We start from the raw sequence: 23,875 nt of genomic DNA, 5'->3' as shown, positions 1-23,875 counted from the left end.
ATAAAGTTTTTTCCTGCTTATTTTTTCTATGACATCATTGATTTCTCTGTCAGCTTTGGGAAACGTGCATCTCTGATATCTGTATTTTGCACAGCACAGGAGGGAAATGCGTTTGTTTCTATTTCTCCAGCATTGCATTGCATACAGAGTCTGGCTTCTTTGGAGTTTCCAGTTCAGATTTTGTCTGCATATTGCTAGTCTGCGATTACTTATTCTGTATTAGGTGAGAGTCTGTCTGTTTTTTCCGTTTGTGATCGAGGTGAGATATTCCGCTAATGTGTATTATTTTCCGTGTAGGCGCCTGTAGCAGTCCAGCTTGTTCTGTGTTCCAAGAGGAGGTATATTGGTGTTCTAGGCCAGGCATATTGCCATGTTTGCATTCCTGCCTTTTCCTATGCCGGGTTGTAGTTGTTTGAGTTCCGGGTGTTGGTCCTGGAGTGGTATGGCAGGTTTGCTCTATAGGTGCTGATTTCTTTTTTTTTTTTTCTATGGTTTTTATGTTAATTCACAGAGTGCCTAGTAGTGGAGGGAGTTTCTATTGCTGTTATTAAGATGACACCAGAATTTGAATATTCTTTTTTGCATGGTGAGTAGGAAGGGGAAGCATCCTAATTCTGCTTTGCACCCATTTTTAGGGGTTTTTCTGTGGACACACAGAACTGGAGATAAAAACATAAGAACATGCCATACTGGGTCAGACCAAGGATCCATCAAGCCCAGCATCCTGTTTCCAAAAGTGGCCAATCCAGGCCATAAGAACCTGGCAAGTACCCGAAAACTAAGTCTATTCCATGTTACCTTTGCTAGTAATAGCGGTGGTTTTATCTAAGTCAACTTAATTAATAGCAAGTAATGGACTTCTCGTCCAAGAACTTATCCAATCCTTTTTTAAACACAGCTATACTAACTGCACTAACCACATCCTCTGGCAACAAATTCCAGAGTTTAATTGTGTGTTGAGTGAAAAACAACTTTCTCCGATTAGTTTTAAATGCGCCACATGCTAACTTCATGGAGTGCCCCCTAGTCTTTCTATTATCCAAAAGAGTAAAAAAACGATTCACATCTACCCGTTCTAGACCTCTCATGATTTTAAACACCTCTATCATATCCCCCCTCAGCTGTCTCTTCTCCAAGCTGAAAAGTCCTAACCTCTTTAGTCTTTCCTCATAGGGGAGCTGTTCCATTCCCTTTATCATTTTGGTAGCCCTTCTCTGTACCTTCTCCATCGCAATTATATCTTTTTTGAGATGCGGCAACCAGAATTGTACACAGTATTCAAGGTGCTGTCTCACCATGGAGCGATACAGAGGCATTATGACATTTTCAGTTTTATTCACCCTTCCCTTTCTAATAATTCCCAACATTCTGTTTGCTTTTTTGACTGCCGCAGCACACTGAACCGATGATTTCAATGTGTTATCCACTGTGACGCCTAGATCTCTTTCTTGGGTAGTAGTACCTAATATGGAACCTAACATTGTGTAACTATAGTATGGGTTATTTTTCCCTATATGCATCTCCTTGCACTTGTCCACATTAAATTTAATCTGCCATTTAGATGCCCAATTTTCCAGCCTCACAAGGTCTTCCTGCAATTTTACAATCTACTTGTGATTTAACTACTCTGAACAATTTTGTATCATCTGCAAATTTGATTACCTCACTCGTCGTATTTCTTTCCAGATCATTTATAAATATATTGAAAAGTAAGGGTCCCAGTACAGATCCCTGCGGCACTCCACTGCCCACTCCCTTCTACTGAGAAAATTGTCCATTTAATCCTACTCTCTGTTTCCTGTCTTTTAGCCAGTTTGTAATCCACGAAAGGACATCGCCACCTATCCCTTGACTTTTTACTTTTCCTAGAAGCCTCTCATGAGGAACTTTGTAAAAAAATGCAGGATTTCTGTTCAGGTTCTGTCCCATTCTGCATAGTTTGGGGTTAATAATAGGCCCTGGACTTCATGCTCATATAAGAGAATTGGTTGAATGATGATACTGAATAATTGTAATAGTAGTTTTTCTGAAGGGAGTTGTATTTGGCCAGAGATTTCTTTGTTCTATATAAGTCTCTTGGAGCTTTTTCTTATAGTATCTTTATAGCTAATTTAAAACTCCCAGATGCACTGTTTTAAGCCAAGGTAGTGTAATCTAGGGTATGCTCAATTTCTTGTTTATTTACAAAGAATTTGAATCTGTGTCAGACATTTTTGGCCTTCCCTTGAAAAGCATATATTTTTTTTTCCACGTTTACCTGTAGGGCCCATGATTTGCAGTAGGAATCTGTCTACCAGGTTTAAGTTCCCTTGTAAACCACTTGAGGTGGGGGGATAAAAAGACCGGCTCGTCTGCATCGAGCAGGGATTTGATTTCCGAGGCATTGAGTTTTAGTCCTGCGGCTGAGGATCTCTCCAGTTCTGTGGAGAGATCATTGACAGGGCCTTTTTTTTCCGCCCCCCTTCTCGCTCTTCTCAGTACTGCCAAGGATTCCCAGCCCCCGATGAGCTGCAGATGTGCTTGTGAATGAACCCGCTGCTGCCCTGCCCCTGCCGAAAGTTTAATTTTAGTTTCATCCCGCCCCCTTGCTTCGGATTGGCTGCTTGGCAGTGCCTGTCCTGCCCAGCTGTACTGACATCAGTGCCGGGCTGGGGAGAAACAGCAGCCAGTGGCACTTGTGTGTGAGGCAGACAGGGAGACGGAGACGCTGTCTACAAACACTGGCACAGATCTGGGCGAGAGAGACAAAGGGGGCTGATTGATCTTAGCTTTCCTTACCGTATTTTATTTATTTTCGGAGGGGCAGATACTAAGTCAGTCAGAGGCTGGCAGGATCTGAGAGAGCCGTAGAGATCTTCAGGTACAGAGAGCTGGAGACCCCCCCCCCCCCGAGAGAGAGAGAGAGGGGGCAGCGGAGAAGCAGTCTCGCGGTTTCAGGTAAGCGAAGGCTCTAACAAACCATATCAGCAGCAGCAGCAGCCTGAGCGCTGGAGTCGGGTGCTGCAACCGCATGATGAGCAGGCTGAAGACCCAGCCCATGCGGGTGCGACACCTGCCTCACTTGGGTCATCGGGCTTCGGGATAATTTCCACTTCACACGTGTGAGGTGTGTGAGACTCCTCTTGCCAGGCTAACCAAAGACCCGAGCTGGCCTGCACAGGCGATGCAAGTGCCCCAGATGGGCGGATGCTCGATGCAGGATTTTTATTGGGTTTTATAGCTGGGAAAGATTCTGAAATAAGACTGGTGGAGCACTGGGCTCGAAGAAACGGGAGGGCATGTAGGATCTGAGCCTTGGCTGCTGAGACAGTTGAGGTGCCTGCCAGATCAGTTATGTTTTTGTGTGCACGTCATTGCTAATAATAGCAGGAGCCTCTGACTCCGTACAGGTGTGATGCATGTGCTTCTGCAGAGCTAGAAAGGGATAGTCCATGTGTCTGATTCTGGGGGAGTCTGCAGTCCTTGTCAGTGAACTGGTTTATATATATATTTTTTTTGTTTTATAAAGGATACATTTACCTTACATGATTCATAGAAAGAGCAATTCTATATCCTGTATATGTACTTAAGACTTCCTGTTCATGAGAGAGGACCCAGGAGAGATGTCCTCTCTCTCTCTCTCTCTCTCTCTCTCTCTCTCTCTCTCTCTCTCTCTCTCTCTCTCTCTCTCTCTCTCTCTCTCTCTCTCTCTCTCTCTCTCTCTCTCTCTGCACTTCAAACCCATCTCCCAAGGTCTAAAATGCTATTAGTAGACTTCCTGTTTTGTGGGCTGCCTGTTGTCTTGGTTTTGATACTGTACAATTTGTATCTTTTAAAGACATATTGAGAAGCATACAGAAATGGCTCCCTACCCTTCTCAAGGGAAAGGCAGCTGTTTTTTTGGGGGTAGGGGTGGGGACCATAGCATAGGTGAGCCATCTTTTCTTATCAGTTTACACTAAATTGTAGTGGGTGTTTAAATGGTCTTTTTGAGACTTAATTTGGGCTGAAGGCATGTTGATACTTTGCAGAGAATCGCTCAACTAACAGTTCTGCTAGGGTTTTAGTTTCTGTAGGATTGGATCAAGGGAAGAGCTATTTCCTGAGGCAGGGGTAACCTTCCATGTTTGTAGGGAGAGGTTGAACCGGTCCTGGTTTTATTGTGAAACAAACAGAAACTACAACTCCATGCCCGCAACGGGAGTAAAAGCAGGATAGACTTGGCCTCTCCTTACTGACATGAAGCTATACAGTAAACATGCTTGAGGCTCTGTGGTCCCAATAGGTCCTAAACTTTCAGCCCTGTAACGTTTTTTTTGTCCTACGTAAGATTTGTTGTGCCTTTTTATAGCTATTTCTCTTATCTACCAAAACAGATCTCATACACAGCAGTGGATGGAATATTTCGTAGGTGCTTGAATGATGAATTCATCATATTTTGTCTCCGGGTCTGGTATTTGAAAATGGCAGTCAGATTACCCTGGGGGGGGTGGCACTATTGCAGCTGGGAGCCCTTCATTGTAAAAATGTCTTGGGTTGTCTGGACAGCTTAATTTTGTTGCCAAATTTCTCAGACTCTGCCATCAGAAGAAAGGCAGCCGTGCTGAACTAAAAGAACCACATGCTATTTTGGAATCTGGTGACCTCAGAAAGCCAATGAATATCCCCTGAAGTGGAGGTTACATGATATAGGAGTACTAGTATTAAGAAATATTTTCAATAAATAGTGGTGAAGCTGTGGAGTAATTTGTCAGGGGAAAGAGGTATCTGCAAACATTGGTACTGATCAAATAAAATGTGAATAAAAAAAATGCATACATTTTTTAACTTGTGCTTAAAAAAAAAAAAAAAGATAATGCCTGATGTAGTAAGCTAATGCTATGCCAAGGCATCAGAAGTTTAAAAAAGAAAAAGCATGCCAACCCGAAAATACGCACAGAAAGCCATGTTCAGCATTCACAAATTTTGTTTTGTGCACACAGAGCCTGAGTACAGAATCCCCACGCCACAAACTCCAGGTTCAGACCCATAGATTAACACTTGCCCGAGAAAGTTTATTCCACTTTTAGTCAGGAGTTAGTTTTTCTTAATCCTGGTAATTTGAGTTAAGCCTATGCACCTCTCTCTGTATTGGGGAGTAATAGCTAATGCCTTGATTAACATAGAAGTTGCATGGGGAGTGTTAATTTGTGTACGTAATATTGCTCACATTTGTGGGATTATTTTTTTCATGTGCGCTAATCTTGTTAAATCAGGAATAAAGTTGTCTGCACAAAAAATAACGTTCACACGACTGCGTGTCAACATTTATTTAACTCATTTGTAGATGGCCTTTGCAACCTTGAGAATGTTGTTGTTCAGTGCTGTGTGCAACGTTTATTAAAAAAAAAAAGTTATGTAATAAAACAATTAAAAAATAAAACAATAAAACTAGCTAGCTTGAAGCCACAAGGCAGTAGATTCAGGAACAACATCAGAAAATATTTTTTTGCGGAAGAGGCGTTGGATGCTAGAGATGTGAATCATGTGATCGATTGTCTTAACGATCGATTTCGGCTGGGGGGGAGGGAATCGGATCGTCGTGGTTTTGTTTTTTTAAATATCGTGTAAATCGGGGGAGGGCGGGAAAACCGGCACACTAAAACATCCCTAAAACCCACCCCGACCCTTTAAAATAAATCCCTCACCCTCCCGAACCCCCCCAAAATGTCTTAAATTACCTGGGGTCCAGTGGGGGGGTCCCGTTGTGGTCTTCCACTCTCGGGCCACGGGTGCATTGATAGAAATGGCGCCGGCGCTACCTTTGCCCTGTCATATGACAGGGCAAAGGTAGCGCCGGCGCCATTTTGCTTCCTGTCCCCCTGTAGGGGGACAGGAAGCAAATGGCAGGAGGTCGTTCCCGGACCCCCGCTGGACTTTTGGCAAGTCTTGTGGGGGTCAGGAGGCCCCCCCAAGCTGACCAAAAGTCCCTGGGGGTCCAGCGGTGGTCCGGGAGCGATCTCCGATGCTCGTGATGTCGGGGGACAGGAAGCAAAATGGCGCCGGCGCTACCTTTGCCCTGTCATATGACAGGGCAAAGGTAGCGCCGGCGCCATTTCTATCAACGCACCCGTGGCCCGAGAGTGGAAGATCACAATGGGACCCTCCCACTGGACCCCAGGTAATTTAAGACATTTTGGGGGGGTTCGGGAGGGTGGGGGATTTATTTTAAAGGGTCGGGGTGGGTTTTAGGGATGTTTTAGTGTGCCGGTTTTCCCGCCCTCCCCCTTCCCCTTCCCCCGATTTACGATTTTTGACGATAAATCGGGGGAATTCCTATTAAATATCGCCTCTAACGATTTTTGACGATTTAAAATATATCGGACGATATTTTAAAGCGTCAAAAAACGATTCACATCCCTGTTGGATGCATGGAATATAAGCTACAGCCCTAAACAGAAAGCATGGGGTAACCTTCAAGGAGCAACAGTTGCAACCATAAAAACCTTGCTTGACTGACTGAATGGGGTATTTCAGTCTTTCTGCCATCATTTACTGTGTTAATAATGTGTGCACCATATCACATTGAGGCCACAGTGCAAACATGCAGCCTGGTGTTAAGACACTTTTCTTTTCTTGAAGGGAGTAGTAGCAAGACACAGCACAGACTGCATCATCTTTATGGGCTGACTGTGCAGCTGGGAAAGCTGTAATATGCTTGGATGTATAAAGAGTAGAAAGAGGGAAGTACAAATCTACCTCTAAATGTCTGAGACATCAGTGCTGGTTCCCACATCTACAGAAGGACATGGACAAGGTAGAGGCAGGTCAGAGGAGGGCCATGAAAATTGTACATGGGCTGCACTGTAAGTCCTTTGCAGAACCTGAAGGGAGCTAGAGATATAATCTCTAGAGGAAAGAAGAAATAGGGGAGATGATTTTACAAACATTTAGCAGGCTTCCAGAAGGCACCAGAGTGCATCATATTCCATAAAATGAGAAACTTACAGCTAAGTGGTCATCATGCGAAGATGAAGGGAGGGGAATTCAATTGGAACGTGAGAAAACACTTCCAAAGGAAGTCATAAGAGCAAAATGGTGGCAGAATTCAAGCATACAGGGGACAGACACAAGTAGATCTCTGAATTCGGAAGGCCAGCAGAATGTGGTGGCTCCATTGTTCAAGAAAGTACACCTAATAGAGAACTCTGCTTCAAGATGTTTAGCGTCGCAATGTCCGTGATCTGGAATGCCCTGCCTTTTGATGTGCAAGTAGAGGAAAATTATGACTTTTTCCAAAATAAGGTGAAGGCATTCTATTTGCAGGCATTTCGTGCTGTTTGAGGTGGAGGGGTGGTTGGGAACAATTTAGTTTTCCCAGAACAAGTAAATGTTTCACAGCAAAATAGGCCCAAATGTGCAGACTGGGTGACCCAAAATGGACCTTTGTGCCAACATCTTCTGTGGTTCTATGTTAATTGTTAGCATTTCTTTCCTACTCCAAGCTGAATTCTTAGGGCCCAGGTAAACTGGGGCCATTTCGTGCTGTGTCAAGTCATCTTTCTTATGGCACAGGGTGTTTTATTTCTTAAAGAAGATGTAAACTTCATTACAGGACGGGAGGATGGGTGTTTTTGTCACAGGGTAGCGGTGAGGTTTCCTGGTAGGTAGGCACGGCCTAGGATCATCAGTAGGGAAAAAGCTTGCTGTGTCTGTATTTAGAGTGCCTCAGGTGTGGAGCAGCAGTGACTGTCCTGCCAATGAAGAAGGGAAAGCACTTGCATACGATGGGCCCTTTTGGTGTAGCTCTCCTTTGATGCCCTTTCTGCTAGGTTTGAGAGAGAGAGAGAACCCGTTCTCAAGACAGACCGTCATGTGAGTGCATCGTTAAAAGCCCTCTCCCTCCAGCCACAGGAAATCCCGTGATTGCAGGGAACGTGACCGGCTATCGCATTTCTCTCCAGCATATCTTAATGGAATCGATCTCCTGCTACAAGGAGCACTCCCAGCACACTGTGGGCAGTTTAATGGACGCTGCGCTTTCCAGTAAGCTGCCACTGTCTAATTCATCCTTTAACAAGAAATAAAGAAACAAAAAGCAAAAATCCACTCTTCCATCATAAAGATACAAGAACTTTCTATGTACACGCAGCCTTTCCGTTATTTCTTTTCTCATGGTTTGACTCAGATTTGTAAGAGGAATTTACTGTTGTGCAGGAAAAAAAGCCAGTAGGGATCTGCAAGAAGAAATTGCGATAGCAGGGGAAGGTTGAGGGCAGAGAAGATCCCAGTGGCATGGACAGGCTTTAAGAGAGAATCAATTTAAAATGAGATCGTTGAAAGTAAAGTTAGGATATAAAGATATCATGGGCAGATAAACTGGTCATAAAGTTCAATGAAAGAGGAGTTTGCTCTTAACTGTAAAATCAATGCAAAAATAATTCACTATGACACAGCCCCATGCCCAGTGACAATGCAGAAGGTCCTTGGTTCGATTCTGATTCTGATCTTCTGCTGGTCGGAGGCTGCGGATGCTGCAGTAAACTGTCAGGTCAAAAATAAAGAGCAGAGGGTCACTCTAACAGGGAGCCCTTTTTCTTAAGAAAAGTTTTCTGCGCCAGAGAGTAAATGTCCATTGCTGATCCCTAGGGAAAATAACACCTGGGGGAATAGAGAGATTGGTACCAGTGACCAAATTACATACAACAATCACAAAATACTTTTGTAAGCTGATGCCCATGTAGTCTCTTTTTCTCTCCCAAGTAGAACAGAGAAAATAAGCTCTCTTTCTTAAAAGATATCACTGTCTCCTTTGAAATGGTATTGCAATTTAACAGTATCCCGAGTTCTCCCATTGCTTTAGTGGCCTGGAGTTTGAAGATTTGGTGCTGGGCAGAATGATATTTTCTGAGCTTTTGTACATGGCAGACAAGATTCTGGACATCATCTTTGCTGAGCTCTACATATACGCTCCATCCCGAAGTGATGTGTAGCCATAGCACCTAAGATGCATTCATGCAGCCACCTTTTGGGTGCATGTCATGTTGGCTGCTTTCAGTGCTTGGACACTACCTGGAAGTGGGGTGATGGAATAACATCCATTTCTTATTTTTTTTATTATTACTACCTTCTAAAATTCAGACTACACGTGGGGTTATCTTAGGCAAAAGTGATTTGCCGCAGGTTCCACAAGGAGTACGTGGATGATTCAGGAGAAACGCAGGAATCCCAGACTCCACATGAATGATCTGAGCACTGTCTTGAACCTTGCGCCACTCTGTGGCTGTCTTATTTCTGTGACTCTTGGAAGTGGCTTATTTTTCTGTGCAGGGGAATTAGCTATGTATCTACCGGTATCGAGACCCCACTGTGATCAGTATGCACAACAGTATGCCATGCTGTCTAGATGAATTGGTCGCTGTGTGACCGCCCCAAAAGACTTCTACACTGCAAAGTAAGCAAACAGCTGTCTCTTCAGCTTATGAATATCCGGCTAGGGAAAGGGGTGTGGCTCTAGAAGGGAGTCCATTACTGGAAGTGTGCTGGTAAAACAAAGGGTGTTGGTGGGTAGTGGAGAGACCGAGGTGATGCAGTGGGTGTGAAGGAGTTTTATCAGAGGATCTGAAGGTGCCTGGGTTTCTGCAGCGCATGATCTGCAGACAGAAAGAGGGGAAGCCATAATCTGCAGCAGGAGTTGCCAACCTTTCAGAAGTGACATGCAGCATTTATATCAGGGATCGGCAACTCTGGTCCTCGAGTACCTCAAGCCAGTCAAGTTTTGTTTTTCTTTCTCTCTCTTGTGCCTCATCCTGCCCCCTCCTCGCCCGCCTTAGGCTCTGCCTTGTATTCAGCACTTCCCTGACCTCCTCAGGTTGGGCCAATGGCAGCAGTGCTGTTGCATGAGGCAGGCAACAGTGGAAGTTAGCAGCGCAGGACCGGCATGGGACTTGAGGTGGCTGCTGGTGGGGACCCCTGAGCCACTCCACTCCCAGTCGGGAAGAATTGGCAGCAGACTGGGGGAAATAGAGGTGGTGGCGGCGGCGGCAGTGGGTGGGCCGTGGTGGAGAGAGGGTGAAGACTGGGAGATGGTAGCGGCTAAGCAGCTCCAGACAGGCAGCATTCTTCCTGCACGTGGTTTGCATTTCTCACTCCATTCTTGTTGCCCTTCTGCACCCGGGCTGGTCAGTTGGCAAAGCTAATGCCAGGCAGCTGCATCGCACAGTTTGTTTTTTTTTTGTTGTTGTTATTTTGTAACACAGATTGGCCTGTGGCAGCTGCTAGCACCTCCCCTCCCCACCATGTGTGCTTCGCTAAATTAGAATTTCATTGCATTTGCCACTGAAAATCATCTTCTGCACTGCATGTTGCTGACCCCGGATCTAGAGAAGATCTCTATTGAGAGAATGATGAGAGGAAGAAATCTTTGTGTGTGTGGTAGAAAAGCCACAGAGAGAGAGAGAGAGACAAAGGGGCAGGAAAGAAACAAACTGAAGACAAGAAAAGGCCAAGCAAGGGTGAGAGAGGGGAAGGAAAGCAGCAATGAGGAACAGATTAGGAAAAGATTGATTTATCCATTAAAGAATAATTATAACAGACTGGTTAGGTGGCCAGAGGGATATGCATTAAAACTGAAGAAACTGCAGGCTGAACCTCTGGCAGAAGGAGGAGGAAGCAAAAGAGAGAGCGTGAGAACGAAGAGCAGGGAAAGGGGGACGGAGGGGTTGAGGGAACAGTATAGGCATTTGGGAATTGCACAGAGCCCCTAGGGGGCTTCCAAGAGACGAACGGCGCCGAGATTTTGAAGGCGCGAAGACACTCGATAGAATTGGAGGCAGAGGGGATAAAAGGGTTGCCAGTCTTGCCTTAGTGCTGCTGTTGTCTTGGCAATACACAAGATGGAGTTATTTAAAGAGTGTTGATTAAATTGGTGTTGGAAAGATAGAAACAGGCAGGAATGTGGAAAACCCAAAGACTGACTTGAGCTGGTGTACCCAGGTGAAGCCTACGTAAGAGACGTACATTTCCACCCACTACGGGTCTTTTAGGCGCAGGGGAGTGCAAAGCCTATTGAATCCCTGTGTAGCCTATCTTTGCAACTCCCATTCCTACCCCATTAAAAAAAAAAATAAATTGTGAGGGTAAGGCTATGGAGAAGTAAAGGGAAGAGACCCTATGTGCAGAAATGGAAACTTATTTCAAGCTGTCTGCATGGGACGTAAGACCATCTACTGGGTGTAAGTGCATATTAGGATAGAAACAATGTTTGACTTAGAGGTATAGTTACTAAAGGGTGGTGGTATACATTGTTAGTAAATAGGCCCCACTGAAATTAATGACAGCCGTATGAAAATGGGGCCCATCAACGTGTGGATTGTACTTTGTCTTGGTAAATTGGCCCCTGAATTTGAAATTTAGTTCATTGCTGTCAAAAGAATCCAAAACTGTGTTGCAAAAGAACATAAGAAATTGCCATGCTGGGTCAGACCAAGGGTCTATCAAGCCCAGCATCCTGTTTCCAACAGAGGCCAAACCAGGCCACAAGAACCTGGCAATTACCCAAACACTAAGAAGATCCCATGCTACTGATGCAATTAATAGCAGTGGCTATTCCCTAAGTAAATTTGATTAATAACCGTTAATGGACTTCTCCTCCAAGAACTTATCCAAATCTTTTTTGAACCCAGCTACACTAACTGCACTAACCACATCCTCTGGCAACAAATTCCAGAGCTTTATTGTGCGTTGAGTGAAAAAGAATTTTCTCCGATTAGTTTTAAATGTGCCCCATGCTAACTTCATGGAGTGCCCCCTAGTCCTTCTATTATTCGAAAGTGTAATTAACCAATTCACATCTACTCATTCAAGACCTCTCATGTGGGCCGATAAAGTAAACCAAGCCACTCTCCTGTGCGTGCGATTCAGTAACTTAATTTTATTTAAATTAGGGCTCACGGTAAAAAGAGGCGCTAGGGACACTAGCGCGTCCCTAACGCCTCTTTTTTGATGGAAGCGGCGGCTGTCAGCGAGTTTGACAGCCGATGCTCAATTTTGCCAGTGTCGATTCTTGAACCCGCTGACAGCCACGGGTTCGGAAACTGGATGCCGGCAAAATTGAGCATCCGATTTTCAAGCCGCGGGCCCATTTTAATTTTTTTTTTTTTTTTTAACTTTAACTTTTTGGGCCTCCGACTTAATATCGCCATGATATTAAGTCACTTCCCCGGCGCCGGCAGAAATTAACACCTACCTTTACAGTAAGTAAAATGTGCTTGGCTGCACATTTTACTTACTGTATCGCGCGGGAATGACTTAATAGGGCCATCAACATGCATTTGCATGTTGCGAGTGCTATTAGTCTCGGGGGAGTTAGATGTGCGTTTTCGACGCACTATTACCCCTTACTGAATAAGGGGTAAAGCTAGCGCGTCGAAAACGCGCGTCCAAATGCCGGTCTGTACTGTATCGGCCTGATGATCTTAAAGACCTCTATCATATCCCCCCTCAGCCGTCTCTTCTCCAAGCTGAACAGCCCTAACCTCTTCAGCCTTTCCTCATAAGGAAGCTGTTCCATCCCCTTTATCATTTTGGTTGCCCTTCTCTGTATTATTTTTGTGCAGAAAGGCTATACAAATGCAGTCAGAAGTGTGAATCCCGGAGCCTCATCTCCAGGATGAACCGGGATGTCTGTCCCTTGGCGCATCTTGGTACAGGCTCCTCGAATACCTCGTGCTTCAGAGTTTGACTATCAGCACTTCCTCAGTGCAGTTTGACAGACCATATCTCCTATTGTTTGGTGTTTTGTCCACTGAAGTGTGAGAGCCACGCTGCCATGGGGGTAGGGGTTGAGGGTGGATTCAGAGACTTGTGGGTGAGAAATGTGGAATTGTTATTGGTATGGAGCACCAGGACAGCACTGGAGATACTTTGCTCAGGGATTTCCTTGAGACTGGGCTGCATGTATCTTTTTTTTTTTCAGTTAGGAAAGGCTGATGTTGAACAAGAGGAGAAGAAAAAAACAGGAAGGAAGTGTACAGGAACCAAAGCAAGATGTTTAGTTTGCAGCCAGATGCAGTGGTGATAAGAACAGCAGTTGTGGACAGGACAGGGGGCTGTGTGAAGACCTTCGTGCCAAAGAAAGCTGAAGTAGTTTCATCTTGATAGGAGTGAAAAATGAAAGCATGGACTTTCCGAGCTGCAAAAGCAGGCGGCGTGTTCTCCTACCCTGTCAATATTTCTCCACCTTGTTCTATTCCTTGGTTCTTCTGGTAGTCTCAGTAAAGAGGTTCTGTATTTCAAACCATTTTATCCAAATGGGCTCCTCTCTCCCACTAAAGCTATAAGCAATGGTCCAAAGAAAACCTAGCAAATGTTCTAGAATCCTTTGCTCTGTGCCAAAGACGTCTTCTGCTATAGTTGTCTCATGTTCTCACATTTTAAGAAACAAACCAGAAGGGGAACTACTGGGACAGTGATATCTATAAAACAGTGACATCCCTGATCTAGTAAAGTTTCTTCTTGGCCTCAAAGAGTGGAGGAGTAGCACGCTATGACCCAGGAGACCAGGGTTCAAATCCCACTGTTGCTCCTTGTGACCTTGGGCAAGTCCCTTTACCGTCCATTGCCTCAGGTACAAACTTAGATTGTTAGCCCTCTGGGGATAGGGGAATACCTTCAATACCTGAATGTAATACACTTTGAAGTGTTGCAAATAGTGAAAAAAATACTTTGGTGCAATAAAAACTCACCAGAAGAGTCTCATTGCATGACTTATGGTAGTCTCAGGAATAAGACTTACAGGTGGATACAGTACAGTGCGCTCCGGTGGAGCGCACTGTTAACCCATGGTTAGACACCCGTTTTCGATGCGCTAGCTTTACCTCTTATTCAGTAAGGGGTAATAGTGCTTCGAAAACGTGTGTCCAACCCCCCCACCCCCCAAACTAATAGAGCCCGCAACATGCAAATGCATGTTGATGGCCCTATTAGTTATTCCTGCGCGATTCAGAAAGTAAAATGTGCAGCCAAGCCGCACATTTTACTTTCAGAAATTAGCGCCTACCCAAAGGTAGGCGTTAATTTCTCTCGGCACTGGGAAAGTGTACAGAAAAGCAGTAAAACCTACTTTTCTGTACCCCCTCAGACTTAATATCATGGCGATATTAAGTCGGAGGTCCCAAAGGTTAAAAATAATAAAAGAAAAAATTTGAAATCAGCTCGCGGGTTGAAATCTGGACGCTCAATTTTGCCGGCGTCCGGTTTCCGAACCCGTAGCTGTCAGTGGGTTTGAGAACTGATGCCGGCAAAATTGAGCGTCGGCTGTCAAACTCGCTGACAGCCGCCGCTCCTGTCAAAAAAGAGGTGCTAGGGACGCGCTAGTTTTGGTCTGACTCCATCTGCTGGACAGGAGGCTCAACCCATGGTCTGGACTGTTCCGAGTACGTACAGGGAACTCTGATTATGAGCAAGAAGGATTGGCTCTGTTTGGTTTCTGCTAGGTACCTCTGACTTGTATCGGCCACTGTCAGAGACAAGATGCTGGGCCTGATGGACATTTTGGCCTTGACTCAGTTTGGTATTTCTTGTGTTTCTTAAAAAGACACCAATTCAAAAAAAGGTTCCAGGTCAGTGATAAAAAGGGGCCAGCTCAGCGTCATGACAGAAAATCACCATTGGTTGTAGATATGCATGGAGTTACAGGGATAGAGTTATGTGGGGATGGGTTACCAGAACAGCATATGTGCTACAGGCCAGGACTTGGGGGTACATTGATAGACTAGTTTGGGCAATAACAACTTTCTAATGGGAAACACAATCTGTGATGGCACCGAATGACCCATATAAGCCCTGAATATGAGTTTCTGTGTGAGCAGGGGAGCTGGAATTTCTTACATCCATGTTCATCAGAAAACTAAACCCTTTTTTTGTTTTGGTGGGGAATGGGGAGCCTGCTTTACAAAGAGGGGGGAAAGTAGGCTTATGAAATCACCATGAGCTTCTGTGTTGCTCACCAATTACTTTTTGTAGCGGGCCCCTCAGATGGCTTGCTGGCTGAAACTCTGAAGCTACAATGCGGGGATCCATGGGATGGGGATACTATTGTCCTGGGCCCTTAGTGCGATGAATATTATTGTCCACTCAAATCTCACATAACTTGTCCTAGTCACTGGTCAAGGGAGTTCTCCATGGGGAGAAATCTCTTTCCACTTGGTCTACCAGTAGCCAAAAGAATCCAGTAATGGTGTTCCACATAAACGTTTACTTGATTTTGAAAATAAGAATCCAAGCTAAGATAGAAAACATTAGAAACAACATCAACAGAATCAAAACAAAAACCACTACAGTCTCTTTATCCATGGTAAAACTTTTGGAAGTTTTCTTCACACCTGCATCAGAATCTGTTTCCAAAATTCCTTCTCCTTGGAGGATAGGGTAGTCTTTGTAGTTCCAGCATGAACAACGGCTGGGGGGGGAAAATAAGATGATGAAACCCCTTGTTCAAAAGATATTCCCAAATAGCTCTCAAAAGTAGAAAGCTCCAAAAGCCTTCTTCCAAAGTCTCAGAAAAAATCATCTCAGTCTCCCACCTCTGCTATTTGCTGTTTACAGAGACAAAAGATCCCAAACCTAGCCTTCCTTAAGGAGCTGGTTTAAAGATCCAAAAAGTACAAAACATCTTCCAACCTCTCCTATTCTTCTCCTTTCCTGGTCAATCCACTCTACACGCAGCAAAGACCTCCATTTTGATTACTTCTCTTGAGGAGATACAGTGACCCAGATCACATGCTCAGGGTGACATTTATATATCTCAACCACATCCCACAAAAGAGTGGGGATAAAGCAAGGGGAGGGCTCCAAAATGCAAAAAATAGGGAAAAGTATTAGTGATAGGCAAAGCCGGGTCACAATTTTTTTTTTCTCTTTGGTGTGCTAGCCTCACCAGATTTTCTGAACATGCCAGGGGGTTCATGAAGACCCTGAGGGGTGTCTTTATTTATTTATTTACTTTTAGGGATTCACAAATGTGTGTGGAAAATAGGCTACGTTAGCTCTGCGTAGAACTTCTTGTGTTAATTCTCGATCTAATTTCAGATTACGGTAAACTTCAAACCTCGAGAGAGAAGTGAGGAGGACAAAGATACCAAGATGCCTCTTGGAGAGGATGGGCCCAGCTGGAAGAAGCGAGCTGAGGATATTCGGGATATTTATGAATTCCGCGAAGTTCTGGGAACGTAAGTGCTACAGTAATAAAGTGCCTTGAAGAATGGGTCGGGAATGTGGAGAAGGTATAGAATATATATGTGACAACATCCAGTGTAACATGAGTATGGTGTAATGTTAGCGGATGATTTCTGTACATTTCCGTGTATCGCCATGGTAGTCTCCCCCCCCCCGTGCACGGTAAGTCCTACTTTTTCTGTTTTTTTTCCCCACATTTTCCACTAGTGAGGGTTTTCTACTATGTTTTGTAAGGCTTTTATGTGGGTGATTTCCATTTGGTATGAATGTAGGTTAGAGTTGTGACCCTTTCCTCACTATTCCAAAAACAGGAAGACGCTTGACTAGGTTCTAAATCCTAAAAAGGTGCAGTGGAGTAGCTCAGCACCCATCATTGGCATGCGTTACAGAAGATATTCTTAAGTATCTCAAGGATTCCCAGCTTATGGATTAAAACACACATTGTGACCACCTGGCTCCCCTCCCCCTCACAGGTAACACTGTCTGTCGGAGCACTCATAGGACGTTTCCCAAACCCTGCACCCTCCCCGTGGTGGAAAAGGGTGACAACGTAACCTCTCAGGTCTCTCTTTACAGGGATTATAGACACAGTGAGAGCTCATTAAATGCTGACTCTAACTTTTCTTGTGCTTTCTTTACTTATTCGCCATTCACCACTCTCACGGAGGAGGGTATGGCACAGCAATAAAATCTCTTGGCATCCATTCTGAGAATCCGATGGGTGCCTGTCATTGTATGCATGCGGGGGTGGGGCCTGAAACCATGCTCCAGGAACCTGGCTGTTTCCAGGGAAGACGGAACATGTTCTTTGTCATAGGCCACCAGAAGGGCATATAGAGTTTATCCTGGTCACAGTATTGAAGGTGTCTCCATGATTTTGGAACCTGGGGGTATTCTCTGTTCATGAGCTTACAGCATATAAGAAAGGGGCGTGTGTTGGCTAGAGCAAGAAAAGACTTGGTGACTGAGATGACTGTGATTTGCTATGGATCTTGAAAACCAACTGGAGGCTTGTGAAGTGGCACTGAATTGGTGATCAGGGGCGTGTTGTGGGGAAGAGAGAGACTCTGGGCGTGGTGGCAAGTCATATTAAGAACAGCCACATTCTTCCCTTCTCACCCACCTCTTACTCAGAGATTGAAGAGGGGCATTGGGCCAGCACTTCATGCTACCACTTCTTCAGCTCTGGTGCTTCCTTCCACTTTCCCTCCATCGATATTGTGCTCCTTCACTATGTGACTCATTTTACCGAAGGCCAGTTATTCTAAAGGGCATCCTATTTTGTGTCTATGGGAAAATTGCTAAGTACATCTTGCTCCAAGTTTGAGCCATATGGGTGCCAGTAACACCTGTCCTGTTCTCAAGATGCCCCAGCACCACAAAAAAGGAATACAAAAAGCCAGCCTTGTGGCTTGGTAGCTGTGTCACGTCCTTCAATGTAGAGGATCTGGCTTCAATTCCAGGGTGAGGTCTTCTGTTCTCCGGGTTGACCGTGCCTGGGAATGCTATGGAGGAAATATCCACAGCCCCTGGGAGGAGGAGGGAGTACCAGTCATTGTGCAATGGTGACACCTAGTGGCAGAATTTAGGGCCCATGACGGCAGGGTTCTGGAAGTAGTCCTGGTACATGATTCCTGCCTGAGGATTGTCACTGCAGTGAAGTGAGTTACGAAGGTATATAAGCTAGAGGGAAAATCCCTAGAGTGAAAGCTACTGGGGACCATATGGCTTAAGCTTGGTAAAATGATCTTTGCAAGTGGAGAATGAGACAGACAAAGGAGGCAGAGAGTAAGGGAGGAAAAATGGTGAGCTGGAGAAAGCAACAGAGGGAGGGGGAGGAACTGGGTTAGGAGAGAAGTTGAGGGTGAGGGCAAGAAGACTGAAGAAGAGTTGGGGGCAGAAGTGTGAGAATAAGGGAGAAAAGGAGTGACGAATTAGAGGGGTCAAGACCCATTGTCTTTTCCATTCCAACCCTTGCATCTACTAGAAAGGGCTGGCTGCCTGCTGATGGATATTGCCCCGAATAGGAGGCAGTTGTGGCATTAATATCTTCCCAGTCCGGGAGCTGTGAATGTTCCACTCCATGAAGTGTCTAGTTACCTCTGCTATAGAACTGAGCATCACTTCACCTCTCCTTATGCTGGGAAGCAGTTTTACCTTGGATGTGGGAGAATTGTCACTTTCTTTGGTCTCAGCCTTTCACCTGCAGGAATCGGATCAGGAAATACAAAATTTAGAAAAGAAGGCCTTCCCCATCCTTCTCAGCCCAAACCACTGAAATTGCTGTAGAAATGCTGGCATTGGGTAACACACAAAGGTTTTATCTCAAGCCTTCTTTCCCAGCAAGATCCTTTCCCTAGAAAGAAACCAGAAACCTGGCTTTTGAACGTTTTGAATTTCTCCATTCCCATTCTGGCCACTCAAGGGTCATTGCACGCACTGGGACTGTTGCTATTTTCTATTCACTGAATTTTGACTTTTATTGTTTTATGTTGTTGATATTTTGAGGTTACGCTTATTGGGATTGTTGTATTGTTTTATTCCCATTATACCTTGCCTTGGCATTTGTAGGAAAGAGAGGTGAAAAATGATTGATTCATGTCTGCTGGAAGTTCATAGTTTCTGTATCAACGAGGAATATTGACTCTGATCTCTCACTCTGTGCTCCGTTGGGTAAGATGGCAGCGAGGGGGGGTCAGGAAGAAGATGAGGAGAGGGACGTGCTGCAAGCAGAACCTGGAATAGCAGATTGTTTCAGCAACTCATTTCCTTCCGTGATGGGAATTTTAAGCTGTTTATAGATTTGGAAACTTGGAACAGAGCACCATCTGGGAGAGCTTCAGAAACTGTGCCAACTAGAGACAAGAAAATTAAAATAAAATAAAAAAAAAATCCCCAAAACAAACCCAAACACAGATGCCAGGCAGGCGATCCTTGGGGACAGAGGTGTGGGGAGGGATACTGGATGGTGGCAAGGGTGGTTTTGCTTCTGTTGAAGGATTTTGTCTGTAGCTCGCATAGCTGATTCTGACAGCATTTGAAAAGAATGTGAAGAGGAAAAAAAATCCGTCCATCTGGACCTTGTCTTTAGGGCAGCTTTAAATATTTTTAATAATTAACCCATTGGTGTCTGGCATCATTAGGATTTTTTGACTTAAAATAAAGCATTAGAAATAAAGAGAGAGGCTCCAATCCTGCAGACTCCAGAAAGTTAAAGATAGGACAATTCCCCCCCCCCCCCCCCCCCAGCTGCAAAGGCCATGGATATGTTTTACCCACAGGGCCTTAGGGCTGATTTTCAAAGGGATGCTTACATGGACACTTTCCTTTTTGATAATAGCCTCAGGTCTGAGAGTAGGAAGTACCCCCACCAGCATTGGCACTTGAGTTGCTGGAAAAGGCAGTCTCTGCCTATTGCATTTGAACCCTGTCCAAACCATGCCCCTGGCGACCCCCTTTCCATGATCTGGCTCTGAAATCATGCCCACTGTGGACCTGTGGACATCCATGGCTGCACGGAGGTGGGGAATTCTCAAAACTGGCCATCTACCTAGATAAATTGCTGCTCTCCCCCACTAGGCGCCATTGAAAATTGCCCCCAGAATGTATTGTTTCCTTCAGAAACCATTTTTTTGGAGGGATGGTGGGAGGAAAGGTAGGAGGTTTGCCCCTTCAGAAAAAAAAAATGTGAATCGTTCTGTATTTCATGGAATTATTGGAAGATGTCAGATGACAAATGATGACATTAGTCTTTATGACAATCCAAAAGTGTGCCAAGGGGGGCACCCTCATGGTGAAATTCAGTCTTTTAGGCATTTATAAGAGCATAAGAAATTGCCATGCTGGGTCAGACCAAGGGTCCATCAAGCCCAGCATCCTGTTTCCAACAGAGGCCAAAATCAGGCCACAAGAACCTGGCAATTACCCAAACACTAAGAAACATCCATGCTACTGATGCAATTAAATGCAGTGGCTAGTCCCTAAGTAAACTTGATTAATAGCAGTTAATGGACTTATCCAAACCTTTTTTGAACCCAGCTACACTATATTGGATCACAACCCAGTGATTATAATGTAATCTTCTGTTTTTGGTAAGACCACAAGCCCCAGAATGTTCTCATTAATACAGTCTCTTATCCATGGCAGTGCTGTTGCTGCTATAAACTTCATCACTGGTAACTGCTGTCTTTCTCCATAGTGGTACGATATCATGGGAACATCACCGCTGATAGTTGGTGTCTGTCTTCAGAGTGATATAATATCATTAAGAGCTTTGCACTGATAACGGAAGTCTGGCTCCATAGTGATACGATAGTGCTGTGAACATTGCCACTGGCGTTGCCCACATGCCAGTGAGTTTCCCTGTCACCAGCGCTTCCATGCTCCTCTGTGATGATATGATCTCACTATCATAGCTCCTTGTGAGGAGAGCTGTTCTCTTGATGCCCCGGTGCATTCTGTTGTGTTGCATTGACCCAGCTCTGGAAATGTATGGGTGCTGTGAGTTGCTTGCACCTGCTGCCAGAAGTTCCCATGTGCAGCAGCAGCGTGGCACCTGTGGCTCATCGGGATAGCGAGTGCCATGAACTTCAGCATGTGTGTGTGTCATTGTACCGATTAGGTGCCAAAGGGCTCCTCCAGAGTATCAGAGTGTTGATGCTGCTCTATGGGACTATGGCATTGCTATGAACATTGATAAATATGAATCAAAGTCCCAACACACGTTCATGGCATTCTTGAACAGCTGTGAACATCTGCCTATTTAGTGTCTTTCTCTATAAACATGCATCATTCTTCCTAGTGATAGTGCCCAAGAACGTACTGAAATCTCAGGGTGATGCAGATTTTACCTGAGTTTTGGGGGGGTTTTTTGTCTGAATTTGTACAGCTGGTAATATATTTTTTTTTTTATCCTACTTTCCGAAGGAAGAAAAGTAAGCTTATGAGATCACTGTATCTGTGTCCCCCTAACGGGGTATTTTTGGGGATCCATGTGGATGTTTGCACACATCAGGAAAGTAGGCTTCATTCGTTCTGCATGGAGTTTCTTATTTAATCCCAAATTCTTAAATCTCCAAAATATAGTACTTGAAAATAATGCAGAGACCCAGTTTGGGTGAACTTTCAAAGCTGCCAGCAATTTGGTTTCAGATTTCAGAGTAGTTGTCCGAATTATCTATGGCGTGCAAAAAAAAATATCTGAAAAATGTTTTTAAGTGGAAACATTTTTAGAATCTGTCCCAATCTAACTGGAAAACAGCTGAAAGAATGTCTCTGTGCTTTGGCTCGCTGCCAGGGGGTAGGCAAGAGCAGCATGGAGGACTGTACTGAGGAAAAGCAAACTTCTTTCCTTTGGCAGACTGCAAGCCAGGGAAGATCCAGGATTGATTGAGCTCGGACACACCATTAGACCTCCAGAATAAAACGAGAGTGTTTAGTAAAACTGAAACTCTCTATGCCACCATTGCTCGGAGACCAGAGAGAGGATGGAGAGGGGACTCCCCCACTCTCCCACGAGAGGGCCTGGGGGGTCTGCTGAACTCTGCAGTGTCGCTTGAGAGTAATGGCTGGAATCTGTGTTCAGGAATCTTCTGCTGCTTGGGAGCCTAACAGAGCCGCTGGGACTCCATTCCTCCCCTCCTCTCTCTCTCTGGTGCTTGATTTATCCCTGCAGCATGTTTACTGTTACTTCAGGGCTTTATCATTGAAAGGCTGGCAGGAGAGGTGTATGAGTTCGCCTGTGTGCTGGGGAAGGGGCATGCAGACATATTTCCACCTGGAACCTGCATTCCTGTTTAATTTGCATGTGTTATGGGAGGGTTGACAGGTTTTACCAGCTGTATGAGTTGCCTTTCCATTTGTTTTCTTGGGGAAGGGGAGACTTAATGGGGGGAGTCTCTTTTGGGCTCTCGGCTGCATCAGAACCTGCCCTAAATGACCCAAGGCACCTTGAGCCCTCATTCACAGCTACAGGGTTTCCCCCCTGGTTTATGGGTCACTTCCAGTCAGCCTAGGAGTCATCAGAGGAGAGTCCTCTGTGGTGGAGAGGCTAGGCCTGTGATTCTCTCAGAAACCCAATGCAAGAGGAAAGCTGGGAGATAGAGCAGAGACTTTCAGATACCTGAAGTTATCAATAGTGCACAAGAAACCGTTGTTTTCAGTGGAAAGAAAGGTCTAGACCTAAGTAAGGATCAAGATATGAGGCTCCAAGGCAAGTAGGATCAGGAGTAATTTCATGAAATAATATTTTTGCATGGAGAGGGTGGTGATGCGTGGAATGCTGTTCTGGAGTGTGTGCTTGGGGCTAAAACATTAGTAAACTTCCTATCCCCCTTTTTGTCTGGGTAACTTTTTCCACCCAATATTTTTGAGTGGACAGCATTTCTGGTACAGAATGGGGGCAGCATTAGGTGTGACTGTATTGAGCACTATCTGGCTAAATTTGTGTGGACGAGTCACTCCGCACAAATAGGTCTAAAGTTATCCGAGTAAATTTATCCAGATTATCAGCAGAGATCTTGTCTGGATAAAATTACTTGTTTGCCAGCTTTCTGAATTTGGATCGCCATGTTACTAGTACATATTTAAATAAGCCAGTAGGTGTTGCTATTTTGCAATGGCTGGATCTCCTTCCCTCCCGAGGGTCTATGAACATTGCTTAGGGAGCATCCCCATCTCTTGCCAGCCTGAGGAGCCAGGGCTATGAATCAGATCCAAGATGCCGTCCTTCTTATAGTTGTGACCACCTGTTTCTTAGTTACTGAGACCAGATACCTTGCTTCTCTTTTGTGTGCCTTCTGCTACCTATTGACCTATAGTATTAAATATTGAGATCTGTCTGCGTTCTAGACGGTAGATTAAGGGCCTTATTTTATTAATATAGCTTTATATGCCCATATGTTAAGGGCTTGCTGCTAAATGGCACACACACATCTGTCTTTTAACCCCTTGTGGACCTTATCAGGAAGTCTCTGTGGAAGCAATGTGTTCGCTGCTGTGATGTGGGTCTGGAAGCCTATCTACAGAGAATAATAAATGTTCTCTTGGTGCATGCCAAGCCCTAAGCCCAGGTATATAATACAGCATTTGCATACTTCTGGTAAAGTTCAGCCTGGCTGGTTTTAATTAATTAATTAATTTTTTTGTGTGGAATGTCTAATCAAGGAGATGATTGTATGTCCTGGCAGTCTGACCATTAGTGTGCAGACAGTATATTGTGTTACTACAGAGATCTATGTAAACTGTAACCGAAGCAAAACAGGAGACTATAGTCACTAGCTTTATTGCAAAATTACCCATTTCTCAAGGACTTTAGAAAAACTCCAAGATGAAGTGAAACCTGCTATGTAGTGATAGCAGATGAGATGTTAAACTTTGCATGGTGTACTCTTGTATTAGGCTGTTCAGAAAAGTGTTGGAAACATTTATATTAGAAGACGAGAGGGTCCTAGTAGGAGCCTCATAGTAACATGGTAGATGAAGGCAAAAATAAAAACAAACCAATCAGCCTACCCAGTCTACCCAATTATTCCTGTCCACAAAAACTAAGATTGTAAGCCCTCTGGGGATAGAGAAATACCTACAGTACCTGAATGTAAACTGATGTGATATCTCAATTAAGATCGAATGTCGGTATATAAAAATAATTAATAAATAAATAAATAAATAAAAATATCCTAGC

The 23,875-nt window shown here is 44.6% G+C and overlaps 1 protein-coding gene across 3 annotated transcripts in view; it reads left to right on the top strand.

Annotated features, from left to right (window-relative positions):
* Positions 1-2,662: 2,662 nt before the first annotated feature.
* The window catches only part of CAMK1 (calcium/calmodulin dependent protein kinase I), a 134,352-nt gene continuing 113,139 nt past the window's right edge, over positions 2,663-23,875 (top strand). For all 3 annotated transcript variants that reach the window (XM_029601139.1, XM_029601142.1, XM_029601143.1), the window contains exons 1-2: positions 2,663-2,937; positions 16,048-16,187. In XM_029601139.1, the coding sequence (XP_029456999.1) occupies positions 16,102-16,187 (86 nt within the window). In that variant the 5' untranslated portion in view covers positions 2,663-2,937; positions 16,048-16,101. The remainder of the gene's footprint in view (positions 2,938-16,047; positions 16,188-23,875) is intronic.

Source organism: Rhinatrema bivittatum, chromosome 4 (assembly GCF_901001135.1).
Source record: "Rhinatrema bivittatum chromosome 4, aRhiBiv1.1, whole genome shotgun sequence".
NCBI classification, from domain to species: domain Eukaryota; kingdom Metazoa; phylum Chordata; class Amphibia; order Gymnophiona; family Rhinatrematidae; genus Rhinatrema; species Rhinatrema bivittatum.
The sequence above is the reverse complement of the archived record's forward strand: the minus strand, read 5'-3'. Positions and strand labels throughout refer to the sequence as shown.